At 31.6% G+C, this 14,622-nt stretch overlaps 1 protein-coding gene across 1 annotated transcript in view; it reads left to right on the top strand.

Annotated features, from left to right (window-relative positions):
• Positions 1-14,622, top strand: part of LOC127849159 (A.superbus venom factor 1-like) — a 56,145-nt gene that overhangs the window by 29,430 nt on the left and 12,093 nt on the right. The window contains exons 20-25 of the mRNA XM_052381878.1: positions 160-312; positions 490-686; positions 1,350-1,481; positions 6,115-6,205; positions 6,722-6,799; positions 8,714-8,822. Of these exons, the coding sequence (XP_052237838.1) occupies positions 160-312; positions 490-686; positions 1,350-1,481; positions 6,115-6,205; positions 6,722-6,799; positions 8,714-8,822 (760 nt within the window). The remainder of the gene's footprint in view (positions 1-159; positions 313-489; positions 687-1,349; positions 1,482-6,114; positions 6,206-6,721; positions 6,800-8,713; positions 8,823-14,622) is intronic.

Below are 14,622 nucleotides of genomic sequence, written 5' to 3'. Positions count from 1 at the left end.
AAGTTGTAATTAAATGATTTCTTTACATGTTTTGAAATTAAATATTTCAATCACATTATACAAAAATTCCAATCACATTATATAAAATATGGGCATTCGATATTGGCTTTTACGTTGTAATAGAATATGCAATTTAATATGTCTTTAAATGCTTTATAGGACACTGTTGTCGCCATGCAAGCCCTCGCGACGTACAGCGCACGTACGTTTAATCCTGACACAAACCTCGAAGTGAAAATTGAAAAAGTAGGCTCTGCGTGGTTACAGACAACGCGTGTAAACAGTGAAACGTCACAAAATGCCATTTTAAACGTAAGTTCTGAGGCTTTGTCAAGTCAAAAACAATTTCCGTTTAGACCTTGCAAATTCGTTTCCGTATGTTTAATATTCAGACGAAAACAAAACACGCATGCTTACATAAATTTTGCCTGTCGGTTTAAATATCTAGAAAAAGCAATGCATATCTTGTCTTGTACTTAAATGCTTCAGCTTCCTGTGGATAAAGACAGGAAATTTGCTGTCACGGTCAGTGGACGGGGGTCGGGTGTAATGAAGATTGAAATGTTTTACAACAGAAAGGCTCAGGAAGACGAACTGTGCTTTTTTGAGGTCAGCCCGATCAATGTGAAGGATGTTGTTCCCGCAATTGCAAACAATCCAGATGCGGAGGATATCCTTGCTGGATGGTATATGTGAAATTTACTTTTAACTGACTTAAAGACAGGAATCCTTACGTTTTGTTTGTAGCTTACTCATGAAATATAGACAAATGGTGGTAATATGATTATGAATAATATAAGGAAAATATAAAAATGTCATTTAATAATAAAATACAGATTGCATATAAGGTTAATTCCGACTCATTTGAATATTTGTCGTTTCCTTCAATCTACACATATTCATTAATCACATAGTTTCGCACTACACGTATAATTATGTTATTATTTACTTAAAGTACCGTAATTGTCATCAATATTTCAAAATAATTTAGTTGAATGCGACTTTGAAAGTGTCTTCACCATGTTGAATTTTATTCAACTAAGCAATAAACTGCCTGTTAACTATAAATAACTGTTTGCCTCTTGCTACAATTGTTTCGAATCCTTTGATAATGATTCTCTTTAATAATCTCTTTAATAAAACAATCTCTTTGGATGTAAAAAGGATGCTGAATATATTTAATTTAAGTGTTCAGCTTATAGTATTAGCGTATGATTAAGAACATTACCTTTTCCGTCTGTGTAATTGCAATATAGAAGTTCGATACAACATAATATAACTGCAAAATTAGACGAGTTCAACGTCACACATGCATTCGGAATACATATATTAAACTTGATCGGTCTCAGGCAGTGTGATGTGTGCGGGTTTTGCAATGAGCCTGATGAAGGAAAGGTGGACTATGAGGTGATCCAAAATCGTCGAAAGCGACAGGCAAAACAATTAGTGCACGATCAAAAATGTATTCAATTTACAGTTAGGTAAGGACATTTTATTGAATAATTAATATTTTTATCATTATTATAATATGTAGTTGTATTAGATTTCCATTATAATTATTATTCTTCTTCTTCTTCTTCTTCGTATTATTATCAGTATTATTATTATTATTATAATTATTATTAGTAGTAGTAGTAGAAGAAGAAGAAGTAGTAGAAGTAGTAGTAGTAGTAGTAGTAGTAGTAGTAGGTAGTAGTAGTAATAGTAGTAGTAGTAGTAGTTGTAGTAGTAGTAGAAGTAGTAGTAGTAGTAGTAGCAGTAGTAGTAGTAGTAGTAGTAGTAGAAGTAGTAGTAGTAGTAGTTGTAGTAGTAGTAGTAGTATTATTATTATTATTATTATTATTAGTAGTAGTAGTAGTAGTAGTAGTAGCTGTAGTGGTAGTAGTAGTAGTAGAAGTAGTAGAAGAAGTAGTAGTAGTAGTAGAAGTAGAAGTCGAAGTAGTAGTAGAAGTAGTAGTAGAAATATAAGTAGTTGTAGTAGTAGTAGAAGTGGAAGAAGTAGTAGTAGAAGTAGTAGTAGTAGAAGTAGTAGTAGTATATTTCTAACTCCTAGAAGTAGTAGTAGTAGTAGTTGTTGCTGTAGTAGTAATAGTAGTAGTAGTTGTAGTATGAGTAGTAGTAGTAAAAGTAGTAGCATTAGCAGAAATAGTAGTAGTAAAAGTAGTAGTAAAATTAGTAGTAGTATTAGTAGCTTAAGAAGTAGAAGAAGTAGTAGTAGTAGTAGTAGTAGTAGTAGTAGTAGTAGTAGTAGTAGTAGTAGTAGTAGTAGTAGTAGTAGTAGTAGTAGTAGTAGTAGTAGTAGAAGTAGTAGTAGTAGTAGTAGTAGTAGTAGTAGTAGTAGTAGTAGTAGTAGTAGTAGTAGTAGTAGTAGTAGTAGTAGTAGTAGTAGAAGTAGTAGTAGTAGTAGTAGTAGTAGCAGTACTAGTAGTAGAACTATCGTAGTAATGGTAGTAGTAGAAGTAGTAGTAGTGGTAGTAGTAGCAGTAGTAGAAGTAGTAGTAGTAGTAGTAGTAGTAGTAGTAGTAGTAGTAGAAGTAGTAGTAGTAGTAGTAGTAGTAGTAGTAGTAGTAGTAGCAGTAGTAGTAGAAGAAGCAGTAATAATAGTAGTAGTAGCACTACTAGTAGTAGTAGTAATCATAATAATAATAGTAGTAGTAGTAGTAGTAGTAGTAGTATTAGTAGTATTTCATTTGTATTTGTATGTCATTTATATTTGGGAATGATATTGATTACCCATTTGATGCTTTTGCAATTCGAAGAAATTCTAAAGATAAACATGATAATAATTTTGGTTTATCACTTAAAGAATTACAGTCCACTCTCGTTATCTCGACATCGGATATCTCGATATTCTCGATAGGTCGAAGTAAGCTCAATGTCCCAACTTTTTTCCTTCTTTATCTATATAAATAAACATCGCATATGTCGATTTTCGTTATGTCGAATAATTCGATATCTCGATATAAAACTTTGTCCCGAGTCCCGATTTTACATGTATTTACTGTGGTTTATCTCGAAGTGCGAATAACTGTTCCAGTGTCAGCAAAAGGTGAGAAAATTTTCCTTTGATACTTCACCGTTCCGCTTCGCCCGGCTGCTCCCGAAACTGTGCGGTAGGAAATTGATCCGTTAATTGCATCAATAATCACACGTGTTTAATGTCGTTAGCCATTAACACTTGAGTAAGGTCTGTTTCTTTAACTGTCACTTTAACATCAATTAACTGCAATTAATACACAGCCTGCCAAAAGGCCGAAATACTAATTGTTTTTACAAACAATATTCCAAAATGCATTGAGTTAAATTTTTACTAATAATCGATTGAACTTTGCATTTCAAACTACAAAATGTACATGTACAGTTCAGTATTCCGGAACGTGATTTACGCATGATCAGATGGAAAACCCTCGTTTTGATTGGACGTCAATTGCATCATAACTTTAAATAGCAACATTACCGGATGTTTTCTCGACAGTTTAGAAATATTATAACCGCATGCAATTATGTTATACTTAAAACGTCATTTTAAGCATTTAAATAGCAAAATTAATCGTGCCTCGTAAAAACGCGTATATATCAGGTATAGAGTATTATTCCACACGGTGACGGCTTTAGTTAGACCTCTAAGCTGGTATTTAGATGTTAAAAACAAGGTAAATTTTCGTCTCATATTTCTTTGAAAACGCCTAATCGGATATCTCGAACTCTCCTTATCTCGATATTTTTTCTTGTTCCCGCCGACTTCGAGATAACAAGATTGGGCTGTATGTTGTTCATTTGGTATCCATATTTTAAATGGTCGTCTTTTTGGTGATAACGATGGTAATTTTACATGTTTTGCTAATAATGGTGCAAGTGTCGTTGATTATATGATTGCGTCATCAAGTTTATTTAGATATATTATTTATGATTTTAAAATCAGTGATAAAGATAACTCTAATCCTTTTCCACTCATTTGCCAATTATGTTTTGAATCAACACAAACAAATTATTCAACAAGCAATATTTGTCATTCAAATGTGCGTTTATGGCAGAAGTTTACTTGGAAAGATGATTTGAAAGACGATTTTTATAATAAAATTTGTATTAATTTCCGGGTGTTTTAAAGAAAAACAAAGAAATCGTAACGATCGTACATTAAGTTCGTATATCTCTGTTTCCAGTTTCTCTGATACTATCAAACGGCTGCAAAGGCAAATTAATGCCATCGAACAATTCTGTAAATCTGTTGATATGAAAATTAATCTTGATTAAACAAAAATCATCGTATTAAGAAATGGTGGTGTTGTTAAACAAACTGAAAAATTGACATATTGTGGAGAAAATATTGAAATAGTCTCATTTTATATATATCTTTGTGTCTATTTTACGCCAAAACTTCTTTGGTCAAAATCTCAAGAAATGATAGCATTTTCAAAGTGTAAAATCAATTGCTTGTATATTTCGATATCAACGTAAATTTGGTAATTTATGTTCTGTAGATATTTTTAAAGTGTTTGATGCCATGATTAAACCTATACTTTGTTACGGATTCGAAATATAAGGCTATTCATATGTAGATAAAATTGAAAAAGTACAAATACAATTTTGTAAACAATATTGTAATTTACCACAAAACACACCTGATATCTTAGCTTTAGGAGAATGTTGTAGACTTACTTAATGTATAACATATAATTATTCCAAATTGCATCAAGTTCTGGTTGAAAATCACCCGTATGGACAATAATAGATATCCTAAACAGTGTTATAAAATGTAAAAAGAGTTAGATGATGCAGGTAGAAGGACATGGGCTAGTTATGTCAGAGAATTACTATGTAGTTATGGATTTGGTTATGTTTGGTTTGCTCAAGGTGTTGGGCATGAAGACAATTTTCAATACACGAAAACAAATTTGATATCTTCAAGTATGGAAATCAAAAATTGATAATTCTCCTAAAGCATTGCATTATAGATTTTAAACCGATTTGTACTGTGAACCATATCTAGATATTAATTTGTCTTTTGTTTTAAGGAAAACTTTGTCGAGTTTTCGTTGCTCAGCGCATGGCCTCATGACTGAGAAAGGTCGCCACGTATCAATAGATAGACATTTAAGATTTTGTCCATTATGTGTAAACAATCATATAAGCGTAGTTGAAGATGAATATCATTTCTTTTTGAATTTAATGAATACGAACTATTTAGGCAAACATTCTTCAAAGCTGACTGGTTAAGAAACCGATCTCATCAAATGTTTTATACTGTCTTATGCTTAAAAGATGAACATAATATTATAAATATCGCTAAGTTTTTGCATAACTCGTTTGTAAGAAGAAAATAATCTTAAACATACATACCTGAAATAGATTGTTGTATTGCTCTTTCTTACTTTTTAATAATGTGTATAGAGTTATCATTTGAGAAACTTTTTATATTCTAGCATTAGTATATTATATGCTTGACATAAATTAAGTGTAGAACAACATGCTTTAATGTTCTTAAATGTATGATTATGTATCACTCTGTTCGACATATTTTCATGTAAATGCTGTATTTTAGGCCAGTGGCCTATATTACCTAATAAACATGTCTATGTAAAAATACTAGTAGTAGTAGTAGTAGTAGTAGTAGAAGTAGTAGTAGAAGTAGTAGTAGTAGTAGTAGTAGTAGTAGTAGTAGTAGTAGTAGTAGTAGTAGTAGTAGAAGTAGAAGTAGTAGTAGTAGTAGTAGTAGTAGTAGTAGTAGTAGTAGTAGTAGTAGTAGTAGTAGTAGAAGTAGAAGTAGTAGTAGAAGAAGTAGTAGTAGTAGTAGTAGTAGTAGTAATAGTAGTAGTAGTAGTAGTAGTAGTAGTAGTAGTAGTAGTAGTAGTAGTAGTAGTAGTAATAGTAGTAGTAGTAGTAGTAGTCGTGGTAGTAGAAGAAGTAGTAGTAGTAGTAGTAGTAGTAGTAGTAGTAGTAGTAGTAGTAGTAGTAGTAGTAGTAGTAGTAGTAGTATTTATCGATAGTATTATTATTATTATTATCATTATTATTATTATTATAATTATTTTTATTATTATGCTTTTGGTGTTGTTGTTGTTGATGTTGTTGTTGTTCAGTGTATATCAGTAGATTTCATCTTCGTGATTATAGATCCAAGTCACCCAGGAATGACGCAGGTATGTCAATAGTGAGGGTCAACTTGGAGACAGGAGTCAAGGTTGTGGAATCTGACTTGCGTGAGGTTAGTGAACGATGCTTAGGCGTAACTATAACCTTTAGTTGAATTTGAAAATTATATCATGTTCCCATTTACGCTTTTACTATTGTCACTTAAAAGGGTCTTAACACAGTGTAACGCTTCACGATTTATTATTGCCGGAAAACATATCTTAAAATTGGATTCCTCATACGCACTTCTTTTGGTGTTGAAACTTTTTTTAATTTATCGCAATAAATGCTGCATGTTGTTTTTAATGACCCAAATGCAAACATGCATGTCTATAATTGTGCATAACAATCTTAGACTCATTTAAGAAGTTATGCTTATGCTTCCAAATAGTGGTTTAATGTTTATTTCGAATTGCAATTCTTAAAGTTGTGTTCTAGTACGCAGGGTGCAGTCTGCATCTACGCATTTACGCAAATGCGTAAATTAATATATAGAGTAATAAATGCATTAAGCTGACACAAGAATAAAAACTGCCTCCTTTGTACAAAAATGTATTGAGTGTCAATTTACTTTTTCTTTGCATTAAAGATGCAGGAAAACGGGGTTTTGCCGCGTTATGAAATGCCGTCGGACGGTCATGGATTTGTCATCATTTACCTGAACAGTGTATGTAGACAAATAAAGTTAAATGGTTAATACATGTTACCCTTTTAACAATCTATTAAGTGTTTTTGGTCGATATTCTTATTTAAAATGCACGTTTTTGTTATTTATCGTAACGCATTTGAAAATAAATTCCGTTACGCGGCCTTTTCCGTATTTGTTGCTGACACTGGATTAGTTGCTTATTCCCTAATCTAGCTCTTTCAGAAGTTACAAAATAAGATGACAATCAATTGTGAAAAATGAACAAATGTTCATTTTAGATCGAAGTGTTTTATGAAAGTTGATTTTAATTTTAACACTTATTGTCAACGCTTGGAAATTGTACATTGGTATAAATATATTGGTGTTGTTCTAAATGAATTTTTAGATTACCATGAATTAGCACACAATGTAGCTATGTCTGCTTTAAGAGCATTATGTTTAATTATTTCGAAAAGTAAAGCATTTGGAGGTTTCCAATATTCCACCTTCACCAAGCTGTTTGACTCTATGTTTTGGCCTATTATCAGCTATAGTGCACCAATATGGGGCGATAAACCTTACTCGTGTATTAATGCTGTCCAGAATCGGACAATGCGGTATTATTTAGGTGTCGGTAAATACACCCCTACTGCGGCAGTTCTTGGTGAAATGGGTTTGAAACCACCAATTGTAAAGCAATGGGGAGCTGTAATTAGACACCATTTTAGAAATTTAAATATGAATGATTCCAGAATAAATAAGAAAATGTACTTGTGGTCTAAATCATGAAATGTTAAAAATAGCTATTTTAGAATAAAGTCATGTCTGAGAGATGTAAACATGTCTAATTTAGTTGATATACCTACTTACAATATTAAATATATTGTAAATGATGAAGAATCTAGGATTTTTGAAAAAATAAATTGTCAAATTGAGAAGTGCAGTCAATAGTAATACTAGACCTATAGGTGTTGGTCGTTATAAATTGAGACTGTATAGATTATTTAAAACAGACTTTGGAACAGAAACCTATGTTAAAGACAGCATACCATTTTGTATAGAAGTGCATTAGCTACGTTTCGATGCAGTGTAGCACCGCTAAGATAAGAAATTGGTCGATATGAAAATATTAAATTTGGTAAAAGGACATGTTTCCATTGTAAAAACATAGTGGAGGATGAGATACATGTCCTTTTTCATTGTCCTTTATATGTGAATATCAGGAAAAGTTTAATTAATGGACATTGTAATTGAAACTTCAAATTGTCACAACATGTCAGATACTGAGAAACGTAAATACATATTTACAGATGAGGGGTTGCTTTATATATTAGCAAATCCTGCTTTATTATTCTCAACGAAAGAAGAAATAATTTATATTCATAATGAATTGTATATACTTAAGTTTTATGCTGTACATTTGTAAAATAGTTTATCGACTAGTCTAGGTTTTAAAAAGCAAATGGTATTTTAATGTATGAACAATTTTGATAAGTGTAAATAATACCACATGGTCTTAGATACAGTAACTAATTTAAAATTAAGTAAGTTTTAACCATGTGGCAGTAATTTGATAGTCAATAATTGTTAATGTATAGAAGTATTTAATTTTATAGTCTCTTATAAATCATATTATGATTGGTCGCATACATGTAAGTGTGCTTTTTATATGTATTTTAATTGTAAATGTATTGCGAACGAGACTTTAATAAAACATAAAATTGAATAATAAACATTGATTTGAAGTTAGTCAGTTGATAAACATCACTTCCGAACGAAACTATTGGATTTCTCCATATAAACATCATGTATATTGTTAACATGTATTGAACACTAGGGCAATGAATGTTCATTTAAATTTAGTATGAACCTTCAGTATGCATTGTTATCAAGTTTTTTTCAATATTGCATTTCATTTGTTACACACATTGAGGATCTAATGCATTTTTGTAGATCACGAGAAATGCAACCAACCTTATATTCAGACTGGAGGACCACTTTTCTGGCAACGCTTCAAGTCGTCAGCCGGCATCTATTAAGGTGTACGACTACTACAAACCAGGTTTGTAAAATTGAAAATAAAATAATATGTTTGAAATATCCTTTTTAAATGGTAAAGACTACGACCGTTCTCTACAGGGTTTGTTAATAGTTGGCCAGTTCAATACGAAGGCACGAGATATGCGTCATTATTTTTATTTGCTGACGATTCTCTAAAAATAAATACAATACATTTATAATATATACAGTCAAACATGCCAAATTATTAACATAATATTTAAATAAATAATTCAAACGATTGCGCGTATGTAATAATAATGATAATACATACAGAAATACATATACAATATACGTACCAACAATATATTTACCGATATTAATTCTTCCATAGACAAAATGCCACACAAATGCCACACTCTTAAAACAATTTAAACTTAACAGATATTTACGTAGAATAACAATGGATAAATGACGTCGGATGCGTATATATATATTTCGCGCCAACGTATGACGTCGGATGCGTATATATATATATTTCGCGCCAACGTCATGATTAAATTTCCCGAACGGCGTTAACAGAAACATAAGAGCGTAGGTTCTTATATGGAATGAGTGATGTATTGGACGTCATCATTGATGACGTTCAATCGAACGAATGATAAAGGGGGCTAAAATTCGTTAAGCTCCAGCGTATAGCAGCGATTTGGGAGTCTTGAAAACTGGCCCAACACTTGTGCTGAAATTTGACATGTATATGGACCAGAACTCGATCTACACGATGGCGTATTCGTCATATCTGGGAAAAGTCCAGTTTTTGATAAAATTACGAAAAAGTGGTGTTTTTTATTGCGCAATCGCTATAAAATGAGTTCTCGCCGGAAGCGTTAATAGCGTTAATAGCAACCCAAACACAATTCAACCCAAGGAGACAATTCACGCGATAGAAACTTCAAATTTGATTTTAATTAATACATATTGCGATTTTATTCCCAAATTAATAAATAAGTTCATATTGCGTTTAACATACGAAGCTGAACCCGTTTAGAAAATATTAACAAAACAAACAAAAACAAACAACAGTTAAATTTCATTGATGTAAATATGGTAACCTGATTACATATCCACTAGCGTACACATGAAAAATAGTTCGCAAGTAAACAACAAATAATCAAATTTAAACGCAAATAAGTTAACAAAATATATAAAATAAATCCGAGAAATCGATACTTAAAACTACAATTTCTGCACTAAAAACATTTTTGAGAGTCATTAAAACACATAATTTCGGAAGTATACAACCAACAATCAAAATGGCTGCCAATGAACGTTCGAAAAGAACGCGAGAAAGTATTTACAAAATAACATCATCAAAATAATTAAAGTGACCGCTACTTCGCCGTTTTTTAGATAAGTATACGATCTATTGAAAAACACTAGCATTTGACATAAACACACCCGTGGATATGGAAATAGACATCACGCGGCTCCCGCATTTTGCGCTATGTACGGTTGTTCAGAAAACTTGGTAAGTGTCATTGTTCTTGACTTTGTCCGATGAGTTGAATTTTATATACCATTACCATGCGAGAAAGTTTTCAAACACATTTATTTATTACGAAACTTACCTTGAAAAATAAACAACACACATATTAGTGGCACGAACTGGTAGTGGCACGAAACGACAATCAACCGTAAAAGTTCAAGGACAAGGGCATAATTTGAATGGAAATACATGTGTTGAATATTGGATAAATTAATTGTTTTGCCGTTAAAAGGGTAAGTTTTTTTGGTTTGCTTTGCTTATTTTTTTTATCAAAACAAAAGTTTTATAGTTTGATTTCTGTACAACAGTTCAGTTAACGTTATATCTTGAATTTATAAATATCGAAATAGATATCGGAGTTTGCACATTTCGGACGTTGCTATGCAAGTTAGTTCTCGATAGAATATACTGTTTTACCTTTTCGCATACAGTTGTGCAGCTGTTTTCCATGAAATGATGCAATGTTTTACGTCTGGAATACCCCCCTCGATGATTATAAATCATTAACTTCTCAAATTATAAGCATCGTCAACTTGACAAGGTTCTGTCAAGATTTAATTTTTTAATTTAATTAATAATTAGTAGAATATGTAAAGCTGAGTAACATTAATTCAGACTGATTTCTGATTAGGGCAGTGGTTCACCTGATTCTCTCATAGGTTGACCACACCACAATTTATAGCAGAACAAAAACAAATAGCTTGTAATTATAATTGATAAATGTGAATGTTTAATTTATTTGTTTGCAACAATTTGGAACCTTTTGGTTTAAGCATTGTAAGCCTAGTGTATAATTGCCCCTTTGTTCAGCACACATGAATTGATATGAAATACAGCTATATCTCGTGTGGCGTATTTTCATTTAAACTCTGGATTTTAATGACTACAAGTCAGTCGTGCAGTTAAATATGTTTTAAAGCATAGAAAGAATCCAAAATTATTTTGGATTTTGTGTTTGCCATGCATAATTTAAATTTTCATAGGAATAAAATAACTTACAGCGACAGGATTACGGCTTTGTTATGTTAAGCATTTGATACAAATGTAATTAAGAATTAGTGTGGTTGTAAATAAATTTTGAGAAATGGAACGCAAAAAAATCACAGAAAATGGAAGTGCATGCATGTTACTGTATCTTGCAACTTTATTGTTTTAAGAATTGGATTAAAGTTTAAATTTAGGTAAGCGTGTTGCTTATACCTAATTAAGTTCTTTATGTCTCCTTTGCTCTAATATGGTATGAAATGCGTATCTCGTGTAACGTAATTTCATTAAAACTCTGGATTTTAATGACGACAAGTCAGACGTGTTATTTTATTTAACAGTAAAATATTTTTTAAAGCATCAAAAGATTGTAAAAATATTTCCGATTGTATTTTTGTCATGCATAATTTAATCTTCCATAAGAATAAATAACTCGCTGCGTAAAGATTTCGGTTTCCTTAACCCTTTGCATGCTGGGAAATTTGTCGTCTGCTAAAATGTCGTCTGCTGAATTTCTAAAATTAGCATTTTCTTCGATTTTTTTTCAAAGAATATTATCAGAATAGCAAACAGTTTGGACCCTGATGAGACGCAACGTTCTGTGGCGTCCCATCTGGATCCAAACTGTTTGCAAATGCCTTCAAAATTCGGTTCCCGCACTGAAAGGGTTAATCATGTTTTAGGTAAGAATGGTTAGAATTGATACACAAATTAAAAAAAAAAAGTGTGGTTTTTAATAAATTTTGAGAAAGAGAAGGATGACCAAAATTGGAGGTTCATATCTTTGTAACTTTATTGTTTTAAGCAAAGGATTAAAGTTAAAATTGATGTACATGTAAGCGTGTCGTTAATACTAAATTTAGTTTTTTTATGACTCCTTCGCTTCTGTATATACAATGTATACACTACGAGACCCGTGATTGTTGCCTAATTTGCGGAGTCAAGGCGGACAGTTTGCTTTTTGAGTGGAAAATCACCGCGATTTCAGGTGATTCGTCACTCTGCCGTCGTGCGAGAGCAAGATAATCTTCGCCCTGATTCCCCTCAGTTTGCGGTGATTCGCCATGATCGCAGTGGATATCGGTGACATCGATGATTCAGCAATTCATGCATATAAACCAAATTGTATCGATAACTGTATACATAACGCTTTTCTAATGTTCACTATTATCAAATAATCCAACATAATTACAACATCACTTACGAAAAAATAATCTTAAACATTTATATCGGTAAATATGTTTGAGAATTTCATTAACACAACCATATGACTACGCCATTTTTCAGAAGTGTAAAGAGTACAGTGCATAATGCGGGACGAGCGTATTTAAAAAGCTTATATCATATTTCTCGTAAATTACCAAATTATTAGTTTTGTCTAAATCAAATACCATGTATAGAGAAACAAGGTATTTATAACCGACCAATGACAAAACACTATGCAACTTTCAATTTAGACAGTGCTACATGTATATGGCAACAATATGGAATTTGAAAAGTGGTAGTGTATTCGGGCCTGGAATATAATTAAATAATGTTTACATGTTATGTTCAATAATTATTGCATGATCATTCTGCGCTGTTATATTAATTTGGAGCCGTTAAAGCTTCCGACAATACTTCATCAAATTCATGTCGGAACGGGAGTATTTTAGCTAATACGCCCATTGTATACAACAACAGCAAAAGCTTTATTATTGCAATGTATAATGTAAGTGTAAACATATATGTTACATGTACATGCGGTGATGCGAGAATCGCGGCAAAAATCACGGGTCGCGTAGTGTAGTATGAAATACATATCTCGTGTAACATAATTTCATGTAAACTCTGGACTTTAATGACGACAAGTTGGATGTACGGTTTCCTATATTGTGTTTAAGGTCAGAATGGTTAGCATTTTATACTTTTATAATTAAAAAATAGTGTGGTTTTAAATAAAATTTGAGAAAGGGAAGGAAGAACAGAAAATGGAAGTTCATATCATTGTAACTTTATTGTTTAAAGCATTGGGTTTAAGTTAAAATTGAGGTAAGCGTGTTGCTAATAATAAATTAAGTTTTTTTATGACTCCTTCGCTCTTGTAAAGTATGAAATACGTATCTCGTGTATCGTAAATTCTTTTAAACTCTGGATTTTGTTATCGCCTTTTGTGTGTCGTCTGTTGTTAGTCGTAACATTTACCTTGTTAACACTTAAGAATGTAATGTATTGCAGATTCAGAGATGTCTGTTCTGTTTTGAAGGTCATGTGAAAAATAAACTTATGGGATGTTTGCATATTTTAATAACATATAAATATTGTTCAAATCTATTTGTTGATAGATTTAAAATAGCTAACTTTCCTCTTACATGCCCTTGTATTTCAAGATAGAATACTTTCCTTCACAGAGGAAAGAGGTCTGAGTTTGAATCTCAGTGGGGGCTTCAGAGGATGATTTATTTGTAGAAAAATGATTATATTTGCTCAACTTTGTAAATGACTTAAAGCCACACACCTAAAAATTAACTGCATGGCATAGTAAATTTATGTATAAATAATAAACATATTTTTATCTTTGCCATTTAGAATATATCTGGTGATTACAAGGTAGAAATCAGTCTTTTTTGCGCTTTAAACTTAAAAATAATTGCATTTGTCGAAATAGACATTTATGTCTACAAATCCTACTTTTGGTTTAAAAGCGGGTACCATTTAAACAATAATATATTATTTTCTAACTAGGCTATAGATTTAATTTTATCTATGCCAATTAGAATATACACATGTAAGGCTATAGATTTAATGACAATTTTGCACACTTTCAAATTGCATCTTTATGTATTGATTAACATGTATTTCATTTCAAAATGTGTGGCTTTAACCAAATAACTTTGAAAATTTCTTTTAAAGAATGAGGTTTCTGAAAATTCAATTATTGAAGAAACATTTATAATTTGAGGGTACAATAAGACAGCAAACTAAGAATAGACATCTATTTGAGTTTTTTTATTAATTGAATATGCAAAGAAGAAATTAAATATCTGCAATACAAAAGCCTGTAATATGTGCAGCGTGTGGTTTTTCTATCTATCTATATATGCTCAGTCAAAGGTGTTTATGATATAAAATGATAAAATTATTGAATAGCTATTAATTTTAAGGTCACACATTTGTATCTGACGTTAAATAATAATACACGCCATACATGGTACTAGTTTTGTTTAGCAATTTTTATGTCCCCCACTATAGTAGTGGGGGACATATTGTTTTTGCCCTGTCTGTCTGTTGGTCTGTTGGTCTGTCTGTCTGTTTGCGCCAACTTTAACATTTTGCAATAACTTTTGCTATATTG

Source organism: Dreissena polymorpha, chromosome 10, assembly GCF_020536995.1.
Source record: "Dreissena polymorpha isolate Duluth1 chromosome 10, UMN_Dpol_1.0, whole genome shotgun sequence".
NCBI lineage: Eukaryota > Metazoa > Mollusca > Bivalvia > Myida > Dreissenidae > Dreissena > Dreissena polymorpha.
This window is presented reverse-complemented; position numbering and strand designations above follow the sequence as displayed.